The sequence below is a fragment of the Callorhinus ursinus genome, unplaced genomic scaffold (assembly GCF_003265705.2).
Source record: "Callorhinus ursinus isolate GAN/ISIS: 27379988/994484 unplaced genomic scaffold, GSC_fseal_2.0 scaffold10, whole genome shotgun sequence".
Classification (NCBI taxonomy): Eukaryota; Metazoa; Chordata; class Mammalia; order Carnivora; family Otariidae; genus Callorhinus; species Callorhinus ursinus.
The window spans coordinates 849,338-872,644 of NW_027397072.1; the positions used below are offsets into that span (position 1 = coordinate 849,338).

The 23,307-nt window shown below is 51.6% G+C and overlaps 1 protein-coding gene across 1 annotated transcript in view; it reads left to right on the forward strand.

Annotated features, from left to right (window-relative positions):
* SNTG2 (syntrophin gamma 2) overlaps window positions 1-23,307 on the forward strand; it is a 199,764-nt gene that overhangs the window by 54,450 nt on the left and 122,007 nt on the right. The window contains exons 3-6 of the mRNA XM_073896924.1: window positions 2,798-2,854; window positions 2,938-2,995; window positions 15,373-15,416; window positions 15,514-15,555. Of these exons, the coding sequence (XP_073753025.1) occupies window positions 2,798-2,854; window positions 2,938-2,995; window positions 15,373-15,416; window positions 15,514-15,555 (201 nt within the window). The remainder of the gene's footprint in view (window positions 1-2,797; window positions 2,855-2,937; window positions 2,996-15,372; window positions 15,417-15,513; window positions 15,556-23,307) is intronic.

The window sequence follows — 23,307 nt, forward strand, 5'->3', positions numbered from 1 at the left end:
CAATGGGGTGACAGATGTCGCAGCCAGATCGCCCTCACATCCGGTCCTGAGACATTGGGACCCGAAGGAGGGGCCTGAGCCAGGCCGCCCTGTGGACTGTTTCATCACCATGAACCAATTTTTACAAATCTTGTTTTGAAAAACAAAATTCTTAAAAATGACAACGCCACCATCATTCTAGAGCCCTAGTAGTTACGTGCTCTTCATTTGTGAGAACACGGACTGGCTGAACCTTCCTCCCGACGGTGAAATGCGAGATTCCTCCACGCTCCTTGAGGGAGTTGGAAGATTGGGAAGAAGAACTTTTCACTGAGAGACTCGCCATCCTGAGGTTTCTGTGAAACTTGGTGGTTTCCTGTAATTCCCTTGGCTGGCTCGTCTCTGTGGGCCCAGCTGCCCACACGGGGCAGGGCAGGTGCTCGCTCCCTGACAGCGCCCTCCCGCTGTGCCTTCTGCGGCCTTACTCTGAGCGCACAGAGAGGGCTCTGGGGTCCCCCTCGTCCTGCTCCTATGGGGACAGCAACCCTGGTGTATGGGGCCCAGCCTGTGACCCCTCTAACCTCAGTTACCTCTAGGTATGGTCCCATGGGGATGGGACCTCGACATAGGGATTTGGGGAGACACAGTTCAGTCTGCAGCGACGTCCCATGGTAGGACACATAACCCTCATTTTCCAGATGCACAAATTCAGTTTTTGCAGAGGGTTATGTGACTGAGACACATTTGCTCAGAAAGGGAATTTTGACAGATTGCATCGAGCAAATATTTGAATAAATAGTACTCTGGCTTAATAACAGATAATTCCGTTCTGTTAACCAGGCGTTAAAGGAGTTGATGACATAAAGTTTTCATCTTTCACCTGTTGGGAATTTGGGAATCGTAGTCCAGAGTTTTGGTGTGCGTTAACCCATTTTGCCACAGGTGATCCATTTTCTGATGTTTTCTTTGAATGATCCTCTTGAGATCTATGTGTGGATAAAATGACAGATTTATAATGTCATGTGACAAAGTCTGTCAAAACAGAAACACTCTTGTTTCTTTTCTCTGATGTATATTTGCTTGCTCTCAGTGAGGTTCAAATGCTTCTATTAATGGGAAAAGTTGAAAAACATTATTGAATATTTTGACAAATTCCCTATAGTAGAGATTGTTGATTAGTGTGATATTGGATGACCCAATTTTCCAGTCTTCTTTTGCCCATTTCCTGGGAAAGCCTGAGACACATTCTCGTGTCACCCCAAATACAGTAGGAACTCGGCGCTTATGGAATGAGTGAGAGCATGAATAAATGATACCCCTCTGCTTTGTTCACTAGTTCACGCTCCCCGAGATGCTGGCTGACTTGGGAGTCCGCTCTGGGAGTTTGTGGAGGGAAGCTCCCCACACGCAGGAGCGTGTCTTCCCGCCACGGGATTTAAATCACCTCTGCTCCTGCTGCCCTTTGTGTGGGAGTCGGGGGGCAGGTTGCTGGTATTTCGGTACTTGGAAAGGACCCAGTAGGAGCCCCATGAGTCTGTCCCGGGCATGCACTGGGCCTGCTCCTCACCGTCACTCACTCGGGTGCGGCTGGAGACAAGGAGAAAATGCGAGCCATCGCTGTGAAGTCGCGTCCCCGAACTGTGATTGCATAAACAGTCAACAGCTGCGAATTTTCCAGCCACAGGGAAGCTCAAAATATAAAATTTTCTATTAAAATGTTACCTAATGGATGCCTATATGAGCACTTTAAAGGAGCTGTATTTGTTCCAATTTTTGGTTTCTTTACTTTGAGCTTATGGTGAATTCATTCCCAAGAATGGAGTCACACCTGAGTCACATCTGAGACGCGCTGCAGACCCTGGTGTCCTCCTCGGCCAGACAGTTCCCACTGGTCCGTTGCTGGCGGCAAGCAGGCCTTGCTCTCGTGTGGAAGCCCCTCGGGGCCCTGCTGACCTCGGCTTGTCCCTGGTCGCCCTGCTCTGCAAGCCCACTCTTGAGCACCATTCAGGCTGAAAGCACCTATGCTGTCACTCAGAAAGGAGGTAGTGCAAGTCATTCTTGATGTTCCCATGGAATCCTTCTGAGGCACAAACATGCTTGACCCTCCGCTTCTTCCGCCCCTGGGCCCGTTTCTCACCCTCAGCCACAGATCTGGTGCATCTGGTTTAGGATTGGTCACTTTAGACCAGCAGGATGCGCACTGCTGACTTACTGGAGTGAGAGGTTTGGGGGCGTTGTTGGTTACGGGCACTGCTCGACTTCCAGCTTTTCATCACCACCGGCCCCGTGCTCAGAGGACAGGGAGATGCCCAGCACGCATGGTCAACACCGACTACTTAAAAATGGGCCTAAAAGTGGTTGGTCTGGGCAAGAGGTGCGGTGAGAGGGATCCAGGCTGGGGGTTGGTGGGAAGAACGGGTTTTGAAGGCGGGTTGAGTGTGGGTTGCTGCTTCTCTGGTCCCTTCCTGGGAGAGTGTGGGCCGTTTCTCACGGGCCTGGGGTCCTCTGACACGGAACGGGAAGGCAAGGCCAACGTGCAGGGATTGCCCGCGGATTTTAAATACGGCTGCAGTAGAGCCTGGTTTGTTGTTTGTTTGTTTTGCCTGTTTTTTTAATCAAGGCCTTTGTTCCTCTAGGTAATACCACAGACTGAGGATGTGAAATGGTGTCTTTGCTGAATTTAAGCAGTGTCTCCTTTGCAAATGTGTTTTAAACAGTTGCTTAAGTTTAAATTATGAATTTATATCTGCATTTTGCATTCGCTCTCTGATCATGCATTTTAACCTAAATTTGCTTTGTTTTCTAAAATTTTTTAAAGCACAGAACTGTTACGCTTCGCAGAGAGCCGGTTGGTGGCTTGGGCCTGAGTATAAAGGTATGAACGCATTCTTCTGTGTGACGTTCTTTCTGTGTGGGGGTCTGTGCAGACCCTGACCCCCCTCTCTGCCTGTCTTCCAGGGAGGCGCCGAGCACAGGGTCCCTGCCGTCATATCGAGGATATTCAGAGGCCACGCAGGTAATGCGGCCAGGATGTCCCAAGTACGCCTTGCGGCAGTTTGTGAGATAACGTGTGTTTGAAAATGACGGAAATCAGTTGCTGTTCATTTACTTCATCGTTTAGCTGACATTTTATTTTTGCCTCATCTCTTCTCCCCCTGACATGACTGTGCCTAGTGCATTTCCACTAATGCTGCAAGCCCTTAAGAGAGGTACCGATTCCCTGTGTGGCCCATGGGAGCAGTGCTCTGGGGACACATGCCGAGGCTGGGACACTGGGTGTTTGCAGCGGGGTGACAGCAGAGGAGACCTGCCCCCACTGCTGGCCGTCAGCGGTGCCCCTGGAGGTCTGTGGTGAAAATCGCATCCTGCCCTCCAGGAGCGGTTCGGCAGGGAGGCCGGGATGGCTGGACCGCTGGGGCCTCGGGGGGGATGGTCACGCCACAGCTGCCGCTGGTGAGGTCACTGTGTGCAGAAGCGGAAAAGGGACGTGGGACTTCTGGTCACCTCCAGTGTTGGGGGTTGTTGTTCATAAGCTGGGAGATCTTTCTAATAAGATCACTTTAATGGATGGCACAGACCAGCTTGGCTTCTTAGTGGGACCCCTACCCTGTCTGTAGGAGCCTGGTCCCTGCAGCTCAGGGACCACGTCCCCTGCCTGGTGTGGGAGCCAGGGGATGCGCAGCCGGTGTGCAGGGGAACTGACTCCTGTCCCCGAGCCGGGGTTGGACAGGACGTGGGAAGGGGCCGCTTCGGGTCCCTGACCCTGAAAACAGGGGTAAGGGTGTGGTGACCCACCGTGGACTGGTAGCCCACACGTTAGAATCGTTCCTGTGTGGGTGAAGAGTGGAGAATAAGCTCACGCTTTTACTCAGTACACTCATACGGTTCACCCCATCTGGCCAGACCACAGCCCGAGGTCAGAGCACACGGCAGCCCAGCGATTGCTGGGAGAGGTGGTGCAGGCCTGGGACCCCACGCTGCGTGCTCTGGAGGTGTGCGTGCACAGGGCCGGTGGTGACGGATCAGTGGCTGGAGTTCTGTTTACGAGGAGTGTGAATTTCTGCACACCAACTTTGACTCACTGGTGCAGAGAGGAAAGATTTGAATCACCACATTTGCATCTGCAGAAAGACTCATTTTCACCAAAAGGACATTGAGGAATCGGCTCAACAATACACATTTTTCCCCTTGTTGAGCAAAGTTGCAAACCAGCCTTTGAAGTTTGCAGCAGATGGGATTCTGTTTACTCAGAGACTGGAGCAAATGAGCCTCTAAAGGCACCACGCTCGCCCTGGCCGGGCAGCGGGGCCTCCAAGGAGACCAGGTAATGAGGCGAAGCCAGAACATGAGACTCCTGAGTCTGCTCTTCCTGGTGACACAAAAGAGTTTCAGTTTTGTAAGAAAATACAGTTTTACTAAAACTATAAACGGCAGAACAGAGCCGCACTGGTCTCTGCATCAAATGGTCATTCTTGCTGACATTTTTAAAGCACCTCCAAACAAACCTTCCACGGCACTGAAGTGTTTCTCTTGTCCATACCCGAGGATCTCTGTGGGGCTGAGATGCTTTGCAGAGCACAGTTCTCCAGTGCCTTTAAAGCGAGAATCGGCCAGGTGCAAAGAAATCAGTTCGTTCCTGAATTAGGGTGTCTGGTTACTTCTGCGCCATGGGACCCAGCTGCTTGGCTGGCTGGTAATTGAAGGAGGCTGGCTCAGAGGTATTTGTTTCTGTAATCTTGTGAACATTCACAGTTATTTTGCAGTAGTGGGGTTTTTGACTTATGGATATGAATGTAAGTGTCAGAAAAGAACAACAACAAGGAAGTAAGATTAACCAGCAGATAAAAAGCAGAAAGGGATTTCATGCTTAATTTGGAGAGAAGACCTCCTATATCTGTGGAGCGATGAACGGGTCACTGTGGCCACGTGTGGACAGCTCCTTTGAGAAACCAAGCTGCAGTTTTAAGAAAGACACCAAGTCACCCGAATGCATCTCATCCGCTGTGAGCTGGGGGCTCCCTGGGGGACCTGGGACCTAGTGGATTCCCAGACTTCTTACCAGTCCTGGAGCCAGAACACACTGAGGTTTCCCTCTTGAGCCGAGATTTCCGCCTGCGCTGGTGGGAGTTTCACGAGGGACGCAAGCCCAGCTGGTCTCAGAACAGAGCTGTCCTGTCTTCTCAGGCTGCCTCTGTCTCTAGTGTCGGTGGCCTGAAAGCTGAGAGCCAGGGCCCTGTCCCCACCCCGTGGCCACCTATCCCTCTGCTCCATCGGCCCCACCAGCTCAGGCCACTCTTGGATGCGATGGCTGGCGTCCCCCACCCTGCTGCTGCCAGGGTCTGCCTGCCATCCAGAACCCTCGCTTCCCTTTTCCACCGACTGCATGTTCCACACCCTAAGCGCTTTGAGAGTCAGCATAAACTGCTCAGTGACCTGGGAGCTTGAGAGACCGGGGGCTTGGCCTGGTGTAGTTCACCTCTTCTGAGTACGGCACAGGGTGGGTGTCTCATGGGCAGGGAGGCTCTGGCTGCTGTGAATCCATGCAGAGTTGCCCTTGCATCTGGTGCCTGGTGCAAGCGGTGTGGGGCCTCCGTGTGCCGGAGCCCCAGGGACACAGCGTGGCCGCCATCACATGTCATCGAAGACTGGTACCCAGTCCAGCAACTTGATGAGTCATGATTTGCTCGTGGAGACCAGAGACTCCGGGTGAGCAGTGGGAAGTGGGGATACTGACTGTCCCTGGGGAGATGGCCAGCACCCTCCATAGCTTGGATACCCTCCCTGTTGGGGGCAGGTGTCATTGTCCCCAGAATAAAGGCCTAGATGTTGAGGGATTCTCTGCAGCTTCAGTCTCTTACCATGGGAACGTGACATCTACCTGGCTTTGCATTCAGGAACCAGGGGGCTATAAACTGGAAGGTCAAAGGGGAAATTGGGTTGTCCACTCATTCATCTGCGAATTTTGTGCAACCACATTCAACAGATAACCTCTTTGGAAGAGGCACTGTTCTGGGCATTCAGTGGTGAGACTACCATCACAGAGAATTGGAGAAGGTGGTGACCACCACTGTTCACGAGACTAAACCGTGTGGGGGTGGACGTGAGGGGGATTGTGTGACGTGGTCAGGGGAAGTCGGCCCGCGGCGGGAGCATTCTGCACACACGCAAGAGGACGCACAGCAGCTGGGGGCAGGGAGCAGCCAGGGGCCAGGCTTTCAGGGCTCCGAAGCCCCTGCAAGGAGCCTGGGTTGTATCTGTGAGAGAGCGTGGTTTGAGGACTTCCCAAACGTGGGGTGGTAAGATCTGTTTTCCATTAACAAGCAATCACCAGGCTGCGATAGGAAGTGGCCGCGCTAGCGGCTCGGGGATGTGGACACCGGCCACCAGACTCTCCTGCGCTTTGAAGGGGGCCCCCAGGCGCGGTTTTTCTGAGACACCACAGGACTCCTGCTGGAGTCCCTGAATGTTTACCTTCAGCTGCATCCAGTGGCATTTGGTAAAATGACACAGTGGGTATTGGGGGTCAGGTGAATGCTGGAAATGAGGGTGGGGGTGGGGATCCGCACTCTGTGGCAGGTGCAGGCTTACTGGGTCCAGTTACCTGTGTGAGGCTCAGGGCAATAAGTAGGAGAAGCATCTGAGTTCACGGGTGATGTCCCAAGGACGCATTGTCCACGGAGAACAGGAGCAGCTGACCACCTGGGCTGTGAAAGGAGTGGGGGCCTGAGCGGGCTGCAGAGGCACAGAGGGAGGCCACGGGCTGAGCTCTGATTCTTCCGCAACAGTTTTTCCACCTCCAGCGAGCACCTGAAGTCCCTCCAGGGCTTGCACGCAGGACACAGCCAGAGGTTCTGCCAGCATGCTTCAGGTACTGTCCCTCCCCGGCTCCATGGAGAGCCCCCGGCCAACCCCAGGGCACCGTGGCCTCGAGCCAGGCTGAGGCATGCGCCTCCAGTTAGGTACCCATACCTAATATAACATAAATTTAAGCTAATGCTTTCTGTGCCCAGGCACGAATTCTAGGACCTTTTAGGACCCTCTTGGCTAGGGACTCTTGTGGCCACCCTATTGTACAGTGAGGACACTGAGGCAGATACACGGCAGAGATGGTCCTCAGACACACGGCCAGCAAACAGCAAAACCGGCCCGTCTCTGAGGTCCTCGTTAAGTATTGCCCTGATAAGTGAGCATCATGAAAATCTGGATTTACGTTCAGGTAGGGGTGTGTTTGGCTACGAAGTAACCTAAATGTACAGCAGCCTAAAGGAATGCGGATCTGTTGTTCTCACTCAACGAGAAGTCAGCTGTCCAGGCCCCAGCTTCTCCCTGTCCTTCCCCGGAGCCATCCTTAGCAACTAGGGCTTCTTCTCGAGCTACCTGTTTCACGTTTGCAAAATGGCACCTGCATTTTAAGATGTAGGGCAGAAGAGAAATGGGGGAGGCCACCCCTAGGAAGGGGCATCTTTTCATTCAAAAAGGCCTTCAAGCATCTTTTCCACCTCAGTAACTGGAACTGGACCTCAGATCCACCCCCAGAAAGGCCGAGGGAATGAGCATGCCCCATGTTGTTGGGACAGCTCTTTCCAGCCTGGGTTTAGGGCAGGGCAGGACCTCCTTTCACTAGGAGGAGACCCACCCTCTGCCGAAACAGTACAAGCAGATGTGCCTGTCATGGGAGAGGTGGCTTGGGGGGCCTGGGCAAGCATGGGGGGCCCTCACTTGCACTTTGTCAGCAACTGTGCCTTCAGCAGCTTCATTTCCTTGGAGACAAAGGATCTCATGTGTCCATTAGCTCTGCTTTTCAAAACCTCGACTAATCCTTATTTTGGGGCACACCATTGGACGCTTTTTCTTAATACTTATGACCAGTTCTTGACGTTGTGATGACAAAGTCTCTGCTTGGCCCTTACCTTTTCTAGCTGCGTCCCGCTTTCTCGTGCTGCTTCTCTTTTGTTCTTCTGTTAATTAAGCTCGTGACTGGCTTCCCAACCTTTGTGCTTGCTTCTGTGCCACGCATGGAAGCGGCACCTGCCGGGGAGCCCTTTCTTGCTGGTGCACGAGGTCTGGGAGCCAGGGGCACAAGGACGTGGTGACAAGTAGAGAAGCAGGTGTGGCAGCTGCCGGAATGTTTACGTAGTGAGCTGGAAAACGCTTCCTTTTACAGGCTCCAAGTTTACACTGAAATTTTTCCTAATTTACTGTATTTTATGCATAAATTTCCTAAAATATGTGGTTTTAACTAAATGAGTTTTTACTCCATTTCTTAATAATTAATGAACCATAAATGGTTACCAACTAGAAAAAAAAATCTCAGAAATAGTGTAGTAAAATTATCCTTACTAAAACTAGAAAACTCCAGCATTTCATACCAGTCCACCCTCTGGATACAGCAGGGACTAGTCAGTGAGCACTTGTTCCTCCAGGCTCTTGTTTATTTCAGTGTCTCCCAAATATGCATCTGAGATGATGCTGCATTTACCTTGTGAAGAAATGTCTAAAATGTATACAGGAAATGCCTATATACTTGTGGGCTTTGTTTTTTTTAATAATACGAAGGAATATAGGGGTCAAAGGAAATAGTGAAGAACTTAGACCCAGGACACGTAGGGCCCAGTGCCACCTTTCTGCCCATCTGCGTATGGTCCCCCTCTGTCTGGTCCCTCCGCCCCTCTCTTCCAACTTTCTCTATCTCCTAAATACATACTGGATGCCTGTTTCCTTTCCAGTCCCCAGGGACACGGAGACGGGATGCACAGGACCTTTGCCTGGAGGAGAACCGCAGACCAGTCCCTGAATGCATGCAAGTTGCCGTGTTTGTGTGAATGTGCGTGTGCACATGTGGATGCCTACATCGGAGCCTGTCCTATGTATCATGTGTACACTGTATGTGTGAGCGTGGACAGAACATGTACATAACCAACAAGAGATTAAGCGTCATAGGTGAAGGTTAATTACCTCTTAAGGTGTGTAGAGCAGATGTGCTGTTGCCAGTAAACAGGATAAGCTGCCCTCAGGTCCGTCTGAGGATGTAATTAAATTTCACGACCCTGGGGCTTTGTGGGTGGTGGACTTTGGATGGCCTTTCCGAAGAGCCAGCCCTGGAGCCTTGAAGCGTATTCCCGAGGAGCTCACTTGTCCTGGTTGGGCTTCACTTTCCTTGCTGTGAAGTCATCAGTGTGGAGATCTTGCCTGTCTCTGGAAGTCAAGCTTCTCTCAGCGGGCACACTGAGATTTCACATGGCAGCGGGAAGCTGGACCAGCTGGGTCCTTGGGTGACCACTGAGGCCGTGGGGGGCATCACAGCCCCCCTGGGTGGGTGCTGTGACTGGGCCTTCACTCCCTCTTCTCTTCAGGAGGGTGCCACAGCTCTGGGGAGCTACACTCTGACCAGCGGCCTCTGCCTCCACAATGCTGATGGTCAGGGCCCCTCACTGGTTTCTCAGAATCCAGGGGTGCACAGAGCTTGTTCCTGGCATCCCCACCTCGTGCAGCTCAAGCGGATCCTGTTGATTCTGCCAGTGAGGAGAGAGGGGAAGTCTTTCTAGGTCTTGGCAACACCTGGGAGGCGAGAGGGGCCCCACAGAACTTGTTCAGTGCATGTGGCATTCCCCTCACAGCCTAGTGAAGAGGCGCACCGTGCTGTGTTGTGTGCCTTGAGCCCAGCCAGCCCGCTGTGTGGGATGAGATCGGTCTCAGACATGAGCTCCCTGCTTCCACCAGGTGTTGAGTGTACCTGCCCAGGCCCACCTGCTGAGGATTCGCAAGTGCAGGCTCATCAGGGTGTCTCCCGGGGTGCTGGCAATGTGATCACCCCGAATCTCACTTAAAGCCCTGAAGTGGCCAAGGCAGTAGGATTTGGCCCCTTCCATAAAGGTTACTACAAAGATTTCAACAGAGCCTTTCAATGTGGCACTCACACTGAGAACACACGTGTGTTGCGTGTGTCCACATCCTTTGAACTTAATACTTAACGCTCTGTGTGGCAGCTCTATAAATTTCCCATGAACCTCTCCACTCAGAAAACCGTAAATGCTCAGGTGGACGTCCAGCCCTTCGAGTGTTGCTGGCCATGGTCACCCGCTGACCCACAGGTCTCCTGAGGCGCACGCCCACCTGGCAGAAGCTCCACCTTGCCTGGCTTCCCTGCACCCTCTCGGGATGCGGACCCCCCCGCTTGCCTCCAGTGCTCTGTCACAAACAGGGTCCCCATGAAGGGAGTGTCTTGAGTCACACACGTACCTTCTTAATGATATTTACGTTTTTAAAAAGCAAAAGGAACATCATAAGCTTCTCTGATTCAGTTGTTGATCGCAGAAACTTCTGGACATGCCCCAGTCTCTGGCCTTCAAGGGGCCGAGCTCCGCAGTTGCAGCCTTGTCCTTATCAGACCTCCTCCAGTGTCTGAGCCGTGTGGGGTGCATCTGTGCATCTCCTGGACTCCTGATTTCTATTTTACTTTTTTAAAAATCATTTATTAGAGAGAAAGTGAGCATGAGCAGGGGAAGGGGCAGAGGGAGAGAGAGAGAGAATCTCAAGCAGACTCCCCACTGAGAGAGTAGGCCGACATGGGCTTGATCTCAAAACCCTGAGATCATGACCTGAGCTGAAATCAAGAGTGAGATGCTTAACCCACTGAGCCACCGAGGCACCCCTCTGTTTTGCTTTAGTATTCTCACTTGTGTTTAGCATCTTGCTGCCATGAACATGTCATCACAATATAGGACTGGTGATTGATTTATTTCATGTCCATGATATTTCATCAATTTAACAAATGCATGTTACAGCTTTTCCCGTCTGACTCCCGTTCCATTTGACAGAACTCCTGTATGTGTAGCCCATGTTGAGGTCTTTGCAACCCCTGCCGTCTGTGTGCCCTGGTAAGTGCACAACAGGTACGAGGAGAGCAGAGGGCCAGCCTCAGGGAGTGGATGGAAGGGTCTGAGCTGCCTTTTTGTGGACTTGAACATTTCACAGCACAGCGTCCTTGGGATGTCGCTGCTCAGACCTGGGGACCTGTGTCCTGGGTTCTGGTCTTGCTGCCCGCAGAGCTCCTCACCTTCCTGTCTGTTCAGTAGAAGAGTGTAGAATGTAGAAGGTACAATGCGGCTAGACATGCAGGCCCGTGCCCACACAGATAGAGGAGTCCCTTCCCCTAACTCTTCCTGGGGGTCTGTGAGTCTTGGTAGACTCCTTCTCTTTGAGATGGGTTAACCTGGACCTGGCTGGATTTGTGTAGATGTAGCCTGAGAAAGTCCTCTCACCTTGGGGTGGGTGAGTGTGGAACTGGATTTAGCCAAACCTACCTCCCCCTGCTTCTGTAACAAACCACGTTCTACTCTTCATCTCCAGTGAGCTGTATGAGGGAGAGGGTCCCGGGGTCCAGTAGCGGGCCTCGTTAGAGCTGGAGCAAATTGAATGAAGAGTATTTCAACATTCCTTCTTCTTTATTGTAGACGAATCAATGAAAGGCATGTTTTTACAGCCATCAAAATAAACAACTTGAAACAGACAATAAAAGAGAACTTCAGCGCTGAAGAGAAAGGCTGAAACTTCAGACGTGCTGGTGGATCCCAGGCTCTGAAGGGTGGGTGGAACATGACTCCTGTGTGGGGAGAGTCTTCATCTTCAGCAGCCCATGGCAGAGAGCTCGACCGAAGCAGAGCAGGGGACTGGAGGCTGCCGGCACTCCTGCTTCTGAAGGTCGCTGCGTGTGAAGATCAAGGGAGGCAGGTTTGCACCAAGGACCCAGTCGGCTGGGCTGCAGCACGTGACCCAGCGCGTCCCCCGGTGCGTCCCCCAGCGTGTCCCCCATGGCACTGTCTGCCCCAGAGGCACCGGCCTGGGACCTGCTTGGCCATGACTCCTTACATTCTGCCAATTCCATTGACTGCGTCAGCTTCCGCTGCTAAGGGCCGTCTTAGAAGATGCAGATACATTTTTATTTACTTCAAAATCTCTGAAATCCCTTAAATTACTTCAAGAACTTAGGTGTTCCCATTGTCAAAAGCACATCTCCCCGGGGCTCCTAGGAAGGAGGGGAGAGGTCCTCTGTGAACACTTCCGTGGACTGACGTTCAGCCATTGCAGCCCTTGCAGCCCTTGCAGGCCTTCGAGGCAGGTGCACTCAGTCTCCCTTGTGCCCATGGAATAATGGCGTCTGGGAGAGTCTACACGGTGAACAAGGGTGCTGTTTTGGAAATGAGCTCAGTGTGGTGCACAGACACTGCCAAGCGCTGCTGGGACTGCACTCAGACCCGAGGACCGTAGCTCTGTGGGGCCCATCTTCTGACTGGCTACTGCAGACACCACCGGTTTGCCTCTACCTGATGTGAAGTATCAGGTGAAACACGTATGACCACATCATGAGGTCGCCGGCACATGGCTCACGGACTTGCATGCGCTTGGACCAGGCATCTTGTGGGGCTCAGGGTGTGGAACTGAGGTTGGTGATCATGAGCTTTTAGGGCTTCCTTGGTGAGCATCAGGGCTGGTGCGTGTCCCATACCTGCAGAGATGGTGGAGACTGGGTGGGTGGTGGCCTCTCCCTCTGCACCTCACCTGCCCCACAGCATTGGGGGGATACGTAAGCAAGGCTGCCCTTGAAGTCCGGGCTGAGCACGGCGCCAAGAATCACGTGGAGCCCCAGTGCTGATGTGAGCCTGTGCTTTAGGCAGAATTGCCGAGAATGGGGGATGTCCTGGATGTGGGCTTGTTTTCAGAAGGTTAGACCAAGACCACAGAAGATGATGAATCTCTCTCTGATAATTCTGGTTTTGCAGAGCCTTGGGTGGGTTCTTCTTGAGATATCAGTCTCAAAAAGGTATCAAATGACTGATTATTTTTAACAGATCCCTAACACTATCACATTTTTGTTATTGCTTAATTTTAATAGAAAAAACTTTTACTTTTGTCCTTTTCTTTCTCACAAAAGCAAAGACAAGGATATTTGTTTAAGTACCTGAGCAGAGGTCAGTCTCAAAAACCATAGGTCCGCTCTGCAAAGGAGCAGTGACTTGAGGTGGGCGGTGCACGGCAGGGACGGGGCCATAGACTGTAGGGAAGGGCGGGGGCTGTGCAGCGTCTTCAGGGAGGCCTGACCGCAAACTGGCCACCGCCTGAGGCTTTTCCTTGGTCGGCGTCCTGCGGAAAGGAGCAAGACAGAGACCCCTCAGAGCTGGCAGAGGGCTTCCTGTGCGAGCACTGCCACGTGTTGCACAGAGAGGAAGTCAGTTTGATCACACCGTGAGACTATGGCCCCAGGAAGAGTCAAGCGGATGGCTCAGTCATAAGGCTGATCCCCACAGCCAGAGAGGGGCTGGTTCTACCGCCAGGGAGGGGCTGGTCCCATGGCTGGAGAGTGGGTGGTCCTACGGCCAGAGAGCTGAGAACTGGGGGTTCGGACGGGTCAGGTGGGGCTGGGAGTCAGTGGGTTCTAGGCACAGACTTGTCAAAGAGATAGATCATATATACACTTGAAACAATTACATGTCCATATACAAATATGTGAATATTTATTGAGTAGATTTGTGTAATTTTGCAAATAAGAACCTCATTATTCAAACTTAAGACTTTGTATCTGAATGTCTGGAAACAAAAAAAAAATATTTTTTCAGATAGTGTTGAACTTGTCACTGCCTGAGTTCACTGTTCATATAGATGAAATTTTCCCAGAAAGACTCAGGGGATAACTTCACTGACATTGACTGAATGACAAGTATGCGTAGGTCACTAAGGGAGGGTTTGAGAGGGGTAGCCCAGCTCTGAAGGATGCACGATAGCAGTGAAATTAAGTCCCTTCCTGTGACGTGGTGTCTAGGGCCTCACGCCGTGACCCATGACCACCTGTCCTTAGCACTCCCTCCCTTGCCCGTCTGGCCTCACCCCGTTCCGCACGACTGAGCCTGGTGTGGACCCCCCTTGTTTCTGTCCAGCTTCAGGGCAGAACTGTGTCTGTGTTCTAGGCTTTTCCGAGGTCCTGCACGATTAAATCCTGCAGCTGGGGTTCACCAGACCATCTGCACCTCTCGTGCATGTCAGAGCTATATGTGGATGTGGGTGCTACTGTGCATAATTTTACAAAATATTTGTACAGTCAGTAGTCAATAATCCTTCTGTTGCCTTGTGTGGATTTTCACCTGATAGACTTGGAGCCCCTTCCACCAGCATTGCCCTGTTCCCTGCCCCCAGCTCAGAGCTGGACAGGGTTCGGAAAAACAGAAGTGTGGGGAGAGCGGAGAGACGGGTCACCCTGCCGGGTCATGCGGGCTTTCTGGGCAAAGTTGCCGTGTAAATGAGAACGTTGCTAATTACCGAAATTCAGTACCATTACATTTAGTCAAATAAAGGCTGTACTGTATTTTCAAAAAAGTTTAATATTTGTCAGTGACCAGAAATAATATAACAGTTAGCATTAAATGCATTCAGGGAACATGGAGAATGGCAGTGTGAAAAGAATAGCGTATTTGGTCTCCAATATTTAACCAAAGACTAAAAAACTGAAACAAATTCATAGGAAGGCGGGAGGTCGAGATGCTTTACATTTTGGGCAGATGTGCTCATCTACTGGAAGCCGCTGTCCCCGCCGCTGAGGACTGGGGGGGCAGGGGGACGGTGCCGTGAGCCTCTGTTGGGCTCCCCAGGGCATGTTCCCATCCATGTTCTCCACACCGTCTCCTGAATTACAACTGTCTGTGCAAATTTGTTCCCGAGAAAGTGCGGAAATGCTGAACCGCTTTTGGGATTCCTGTTCCATTGTCTGTGCCGACTTAATGAAAACCGGGAATCAGACTTTACACATAAGGTGGTGAAATTCTTCATGAGGAGGAGGTGACATTCGTGTTCCATATTAAACAACACTTACATGTCTGCGAAGTAACTCTCTTAATGTGCTTAAGATTGGCTGGCTGTTCAGCTTGATGGGTGGGGTGCCTGCTGCTTGGCTGCTGACATTTTCCCACACCTACACAGGCCCATGCACGTGCGTGTGCACCCATGCAGTCCACACATCCATGCACGCCCAAGTGCACTCACATTTGAACGCCCCATGCACACCGACACAGTGCTCACATGCACATGTTCACACATATTCACCAATATGAGTGCACACACGCTCACCCACACACATGTACGACACATTCTCACCCATACATGCATGTGTGCATACACTCATGGGCACACACATTCCCCACACATGTGCACACTCATGCATGCATGTTCCCATGCACACATTCACCCACAGACTTGCACACATGCATGTTCCCACTCATGCATGCGCATGTGCCCACACACAAGCCATTCCAGTTGCTGCTGACACTAAGCTTGGACAAGCGCCCTAACAAAGCATGACGTCCCTGAATGTTTCTTAACACTTGTATCCCTTTTGCAACCCTGCAGCTGACCAGACAGGGATGTTGTTCGTAGGAGATGCCGTGCTGCAGGTCAGTATTGCAAACGTTAGCCCTTGGCTCTGTTGTTTACTTTAAACTTCTAGTGACCAATATCATCCTCAAACTTTTCAATTTGTTGTCTTTTCAGGTTAATGGCATTAATGTAGAAGATGCAACCCATGAAGAAGTGGTGAGTGTGCCTCATTTTGTAACTTTTGTTCTGCTTGTTGTATATTCTTTTGTTGTGATTACTTTTCTCTGTAAATCATATTCCACTGAGTTTATTTGTGAACTGGAAAGAACGCTAGAAAAGACTAAGCAGGTGCCTTGCTGGAGGCCCTGTGAGATGCCCGTGTGTGGGGAGGTGCATCATGGACACTACGCTGGGCCTTCACAGGCTGTGCAGAGGGGGTGGCACTGCTCCCATTCTAACCAGGAGGACTGAGCGTTGGGGGGTGTGGCTGCTGCCTGGCCGGTGGTGAGACGTGTCTGTCAGGTGTCCCCTTGCTGGTTTGCTCTCACACGCTTGTGTGCAACGTGGGCAGACACCTTGCAGGATGTCTCGTGACGCACACACCTGGTGATACCTGGGACGAGGGCTCATAAGCATGCGTTTGCCCTGGACTTCCTTCTGTGGAGAAGGACTTTGTCCGGGTCAGGTCAGACCGCAGGATACAAGGAAGGACGGAATAAACACACTGCGGGATGCTGGGCACAGAGAAGCTCTGATGTCCGTGCACAGGGTGTGGCTGACGCCAGGACAGCACCAAGGAGCGGTGGGGTCAAGGTCGTGGGCGCTGTTGATGAAGGAGGGTGACGTTGATGAGGGAGGGCGGCAGGGACAGCCACCAGCCACGGGGGCAGCTCGGTGCAGCAGAGGCACCTGGGAGGGCGGGGGCGAGACCGGGAGGAACGACTGGTCCCTGAGGCACTGGTGCGGACGCCTCTCAGAGGGAATTTATTCTGAGGATTACAGGGTTCCCGGCACACTTTCAGTCTGTGAACATCCCCCGAAGGGTCGGCGTGTGGACATCCCTGCCTCAGGGTTTGTTTTTCCAGGAAACCAACCATTAGCTCCAGGTGAGGGCAGACAGCCGCTTTGCTGGAAATTCCCCCGAGATGAAGCACACTGAGCTTCCAGGACACCTGCTCACAGTCCGTCTTGTTTGCCCGCCCGCAAAGAACCCGTATGCACCCCCACCTCTTCCTGTGGGGCCCATGCACGGCCCCCTCTCTGCGCCGGGCCTGGAGAAGGCACTTGCAGTCGGCATAAACACGTACTGGCTCTCGAGGGAAGCACAGTTTGGGGTGTATGTGCACGTGCATGGAGTGTTTCCAACTGTCCATGTTCTAAGCTGCACGTCTGTGTTTTCTCTGCAGGTTTGCTTTCTTAGGGTGAAGGAAGACATGGCTCAGAGGGCCCCGTGCACCCTGCCCCAGCCCAGAGAAAGCACACAGTGTTCACCCAAAGGCTCATCCTTGAGTGAATGATGGGCAAACCTTGTAAACAGAGCTATTCCAGTATTTGGTACAAATATACCTTTAAATCAAATTATTAAATGATCTGTCTAGATTCCTATGTGACAGAACAGATGTGGTTTTAGCACTACTACTGAGACAGATTCCATTTTTCAGATTCATAAAGTTCATAAAAATATTAAGTTTGTGAAGGCTTCATAAATCACATAGCCTCACACCCTCATTTTTCAGAGTAAATCTTAGCTTCAGTTAATTCTAAAAGGAAGAATGTCAGCTCTGCTTGAACACAAAGGATCCACAAAATGAATCTTCCTCATGCACATACCGTCCCAAGCTTCAGAATAGTTTTGCTACATGACAGGGACAGAAATCTGCTTATTTCCATGTAATACATATGTCAGGATAAGCCTACAGCTTCCCTCTGTTTAATACACTCGGGTTTTTCTCCACATTGGTATCTGCTGTTAGAGTAGCCGCAACAGGGAGCAGACAGTCCGTGGGCAAGTTTGTGTCTTGGGCAAATTCTAAGACACGTCACCCGAGACAAAGGAAAGTCACTGAGTCTGACATGCACGGGGAGGAGCAGGGCCCGGGGCAGGTCTGCAGGTGGGGCTCACGGGTGGGCTAGGCTGAGTGGGCTGGGCTGACAGGACCTCAGAATGGCCCACCTGATGGATTTCATTTTCCCTGCAGTATGGTCAGAACTTTTAAAAAGACCTTTCAGATATGAGAGCATCATGGTAGAAAGTTACTTCTAGTCTGATGTAGCAGACTGAGTTCTTTTTTTTTTTTTTTTTTTAGATTTTATTTATTTATTTGGCAGAGAGATAGAAAGAGAGAACAAGTAGGCAGAGCGGCAGGCAGTGGGAGAGGGAGAAGCAGACTTCTTGCCGAGCAGGGAGCCTGATGCGGGGCTCGATCCCAGGACCCTGGGACCATGGCCTGAGCCGAAGGGAGTCGCTTAACGACTGAGCCACCCAGGCGGCCCGCAGACTGAGTTCTTAGGTACTATGAACACATTGGTGAGAACGGCCCTGATCAGTAAAAATTCATGAGCCTCCTAGTTGAGTCAAAATCAGTCCTTTTTCACATGTTTCCATATCCATCCAGCCTCAGTAAGGCCTCAGGGGAGAAATAAAATCAGTCACGTGTGTTAAACACAGAACAGAAGATGGTGTGGAGCTCAGAGCAGCTGTGTGTCCCAGGCTGTGCCCACCCACAGGAGCACCACCACTCACCCGGTCCCTCTCCACGGTTCACTCCATCTGTTAGAAGGGGGGCTTGCTCAAGATGTCCATCGACAGAGGAATGGATAAAGAAGAGGTGGTATATATACACGATGGAATATTATGCAGCCATCAAAAGGAATGAGATCTTGCCATTTGCAACGACGTGGATGGAACTGGAGGGTGTTATGCTGAGCGAAATAAGTCAATCAGAGAAAGACATGTATCATATGACCTCACTGATATGAGGAATTCTTAATCTCAGGAAACAAACTGAGGGTTGCTGGAGTGGTGGGTGTTGGGAGGGATGGGGTGGCTGGGTGATAGACATTGGGGAGGGTATGTGCTACGGTGAGCGCTGTGAATTGTGCAAGACTGCTGAATCACAGATCTGTACTTCTGAAACAAATAACGCAACATATTCTGAAACAAATAACGCAACATATTTTAAGAAAAAAGAAGAAGAAGATAGCAGGAGGGGAAGAATGAAGGGGAATAAGTCAGAGGGGGAGACGAACCAGGAGAGATGATGGACTCTGAAAAACAAACTGAGGGTTCTAGAGGGGAGGGGGGGAGGGGGATGGGTTATCCTGGTGATGGGTATTAAAGAGGGCGCGTTCTGCATGGAGCACTGGGTGTTATGCACAAACAATGAATCATGGAACACTGCACCAAGAACTAATGATGTAATGTATGGTGATTAACATAATAAAAAAAAGAAGGGGGCTCGCTTTCCCCAGGCCATTCTCACTTGACAAATATTTATGGAACGTCTCTTATGCTGGAACTAAGGGCATCGAATCGTGCATAAGCCAGGCCTTGCCCTCAAGGGTGAGTGTGGTCTGATAGGGAGCAACGCGCTGCGTTCACGTTGGAGGAAAGCCACCCGATCCTGCCTCTGCACTCAGCTCAGCTCCTGGCGGAGACGCCCCTCTTCCTGTCCCGGTGCAGTCGCCCTCTGCCTCCTCCCACTGCCTCCCCACATCCTCTTTTCTGGGATCAGGTGTTATCGTTCCCTGCATCTATGCTCTGTTCTGAGAACGTGCCCAGAAGTTCCATCACTGTGAACAGACAGGTGGCTCCAGAAGCCTTTCCATCCCGTGAAAAGGAGCCTTAAGGCTGGATCAGACATGAGCCAAAAAGCATGGATTAGACTGATGGATGGGTGGGCAGGTGGATTATAGATAGAAGATTAGATGATTGATGGATACAGAGACATGTATAGATAGCTAACTGACAATATTTTCTTACTCGTGAGCTGGAAAATTGTTGGGGGAGGTGGTTCTCCACCCCAGGGCACATTAGAATCAGCACCATACAGAGATTTCAGGAGATAGGTACCTTAGTTTCAGCACAATGTCTCTGTAATTTCCAGACCTCTTAATTAGTAATGTTAAAAATCACAGGAGTGGGGAACACAACTTGTTGTAAGGTCGCGGGTGTGGTTTATGGGACAGGTGTCATGTGGCAGCAGTAGGGGGTCGAGACTCCTGCTCATGTGCTCACTTCTTCCACCAAGACCTGGTCCAGCCCAGTCTTGTATAGACCAGTCCCCCTTGGTAACATTGGTGCCCACGTCCAACTTGTGTGGCTTTGTGGGGCAGGTGACGTTCAAGCCTTGGTGGACAGTTGCTTTGTGTTGTGGCTCGTGGACCTGTGGTCAAGCATTCAGACCCTGCCAGAGCCCAGCAACAGCTCGCTATCCCAAGGAGCTTCTCAAAAAAGAGAGCATTTACTAGCAGATATGGTTTTATTGACATGGCTTTATCCCCAAACCCAAGGGTATGCATGTGGCTGTCCTGTTAGCCTCCCCCAGATGTCACCCAGCAGTCCTGTCTACGTGCACCCTCCAGCACCTTGGGTCTTGAGTTGTGCTGCCCACGTGGCAGAACCCTTGCATGACGGTAGCGTGGATATGCTGCAGAGCTTCTCAAAACTGGCTGCCTGATGGATTGTTGGGTAAGTGGGCAGAGCAGCATGGCCAGATGTGGTTTCTGTTCCCATCAGAACCCACAGAGACCAATGGGAGTTTTGTTGTCTTCCCAGCCGGAGGTCCGACCTGCAGCAACTCATCCTTCAGCCTGGAATTCTTGACGTGCCCCAGGCCACCAGCAAACAGCAAATGCAAGGAGGTTGCAGGCTGGGGTCTGCTGTGGGGCCGTGTCTTGCTCCCCCCAGCATGTTACCAAATTCTCCGAGGTGTTGCCTCATTTTCCCCAAGTGGAATAAGCATGATGCCGCCGATGTAGCAAACCAGCAGACGGCCCTGGCAGAGGCCCCATTTCCTGTAGATGATGGAAGGACAGGCAGACAGATGGCCAGCAGAGCCCTGAGGCAGGAGAGGAAGGACACAGTGCTTTCAGCTGGCAAGGACGGAGAAAGCAAGACAGCCACATGAGCGGTTGCACCCGAGGGAGCGGGAGCAGGGCACATCGGGGGCAGTGCTGTAGTTGTCATCGGAGTCCGTATGTTCATGTTTACGGTAGAGCGCCGTCATCACGGCTGACTCACCTGCTCCGGAGAGGCACACAGACTGGGAACATAGGATGAATCGCCATTCTTCCAGTCCTTCCTGTGGCCCGGTGGCTGGGCTTCTGTTGTGCCAGGAGAAGCAGTTCTGAGGGTTTCCACAGGCCCCTTCTGACCATGAGTCAGGAAGCCAGCGTGGAGATGCCTCTGGTTAGTGGATACGTCTCTTCAACTGTATGCAGAAAAGGGAAGAATCACCGCAGACCATGTCTAGAGCCACCAGGACGCGTGTGCGGTAGGCTCAAGATGAAGGAAAGGCGGCTGTTGCCTGGCCCACCATCATGGGCTCGGGTCCCTGGGAGGTGGCCTCAGTTCGGATCCAGCACCGATGCCGCACGTCCTTCTGTGGGAGCCAGTGGGGAGGTGGGCGGTACGAACGTTCCTCCTGAGGACTCTGTCCCGGATTTGAGAGCATGCGGTCCTTGAGTCGACTCTGTTCTGGAGGCTGATTGAGGCTCCGTGGCTCTGCTGTGAGAAGTCAGGTCCGTCCCATGAGAGCTCAGGAATGTGAGTCTCGGGAAGGCAAGCGACTGCCGCATCTGTGAGTTGCTGTGGGATGGAATCTGCACTCACCAGGTGTGGTGACCCCAGATCACCTCCTGTGTCCCCCTAAGCTGTCCTGCCCCCAGCCCCCAGAGCAGACGTGCTGAAGAAAGTGTTTTCCTTCTTTGAAACTGATTTATTCTCAAATATCGGTTCATTCCATACATTCTCAATTCCTTCTCAAGGTGGCTTCTGTTGGCGGAAGACCAGCATCCCGACAGAGAGAAAATGACGTGGTTCGTCCGTGGTAACCCACGGTGTTTCTCCTCCTGTGCTGGGACTTCAGGCATAAGAGCCACCAAGCAGTAATCCAAGGACGATGTCAAGGATCACATACAGCAAAGGAAATTTTAGATGATTTACCCAAAACAGTGCAAGTTAACACAGAAGGGAACTCAGAGTTGTAGCCGCGTGGTGTAAGATCCTGAATCGCTCGGATGTGGAATTCGTGGAAGCGCCCGTTACCTTCACAAATATTATTCTGGGAGAGTCAAGAAGGTGAAATTTGCCGAGGCAGTGGAAGATGATACAGGCCTGATTGTGGTCTTTCTTGAAGGAAGAGACTCAATAGTTGGAAGTGTCTTATATTTTAATTTTACATTTAAAGGAACTAAAGTAGTAGCTGTGTTTTTTAAAGGGAGGGGTTGAAATGAATAAACTCCTTGTGCATTCTCTTTGGGTTTTTCATCTCTGTTATTGGATTGAGTAAGAGCAGCTCCTCAGCTAAGATTTCAGGAGCAAGCACAGCTTGAGGCGTGACCTCCTTGGTCATCGCAGAGCAAACTGTCCTGTCATGTGGACCTGGGGTTGTTTTAAAAACATGAAATATGGAGAGACCTCATGGATATCTGGTCCAGCCCCTCATTTCACGCAGGAGGATTTTGAGGCGACCAGGGACCTGGTGGTCTGCTCTTGTCTGTGTGGACGAACGTGGACGAGAAGCAGGAGAGGAGCAGGGTTGCCAGGGCCCCAGGAGGTCCCACTGCCATGCACAGCTGAGAGCCCAGGATGGGTGGTGAGTGGGGACACCATGCTGCACGTGGTATGTTCTTGTGTTCGGCCAGCACAGTGCTAAGCAGGAGTCACATGAAGGACACGTTTTTAGGCTGCTCCCTTGTGAGGTCCTCAGGACTGTGTGATCAGGACAGAGCAGGAGAGTGTGCCGCCGATTCCTGCAGAATCTTCCTCAAAAATGAGAAAGACGGGCCAGCAGCTCCTTGAGGCCATGTGGATGTTCCTTACGGCGGGCTGCACTCCTGCTCGCACAGAGTGGGCTTCTGGGGATGAAGGAAGGACACAGAAGCCAGGAAGGAGGAGGAGGGCCAGGGCCGTGTGGGAAGTCCCTGTCCAGCCCATGGCTGCGGCCTCACCTGTGCCCCCAGGTTGACCACAGCTTTGGGTGCCACCTTCCCTGTGAAGCTCAGGTGGTGATGCTCAGCAGGCCCCTGTGAGTGCACCCCTTTATTCCAGTTATTCCCCACGGACATCAATAAATTATTAGAGACATGTCCTGGGAAGCAAAGTAAATGAGTGATCCCCTGGTTCATCCCGTGGGGGTCGCTGGACTGGTCAGTGCTTAAATTGAAGTGAAAACACGGATGTTCTTCTTGTCAAGTGTGTAGACACGTGCATGTGGGCGCAGGTCTGCATGCCGGTTTGGGAGAAGTGAGGTTAGGGGTGGCAAGGTGAGGGTTTGGCAATGTGACACGTGGACGTTTCTGGCACTTTCCTCACCATTGAGCCAGTTCTGATTGCATCATGTAAGTGATATCAGTGTTAATAGGATTGGAAGCAAACAGGGTCACTCTAAACCAGTCAGCTCCAACAGGAAGGAAACCCAGGCGGTAGAGAGGATCACAGCTCTGCCTTGTTCCCGTCAGTAGACCCCCATCTGTGGATCTGCACATTGTGGCCACTCTCATGCCCTTAGAAGTCTATGGCTCTGAGATGTGGGGGACCAGCAGGCCGGAAGAATCTATCTACTTAGGTGCTGGTGACAAAATTATCTATGCCCATCCTGAACCGAGGGGTAAAGTTTGATCTTGACTTTTTAGCTGACATTTCTCCATTATTAAAATGTTGCTACCTGATGTCATAATGTTTCCTTGGGAAAGACTGCATAATCACAAGTCCCATAATAAATAGTGAATCACACTTAACAGCCT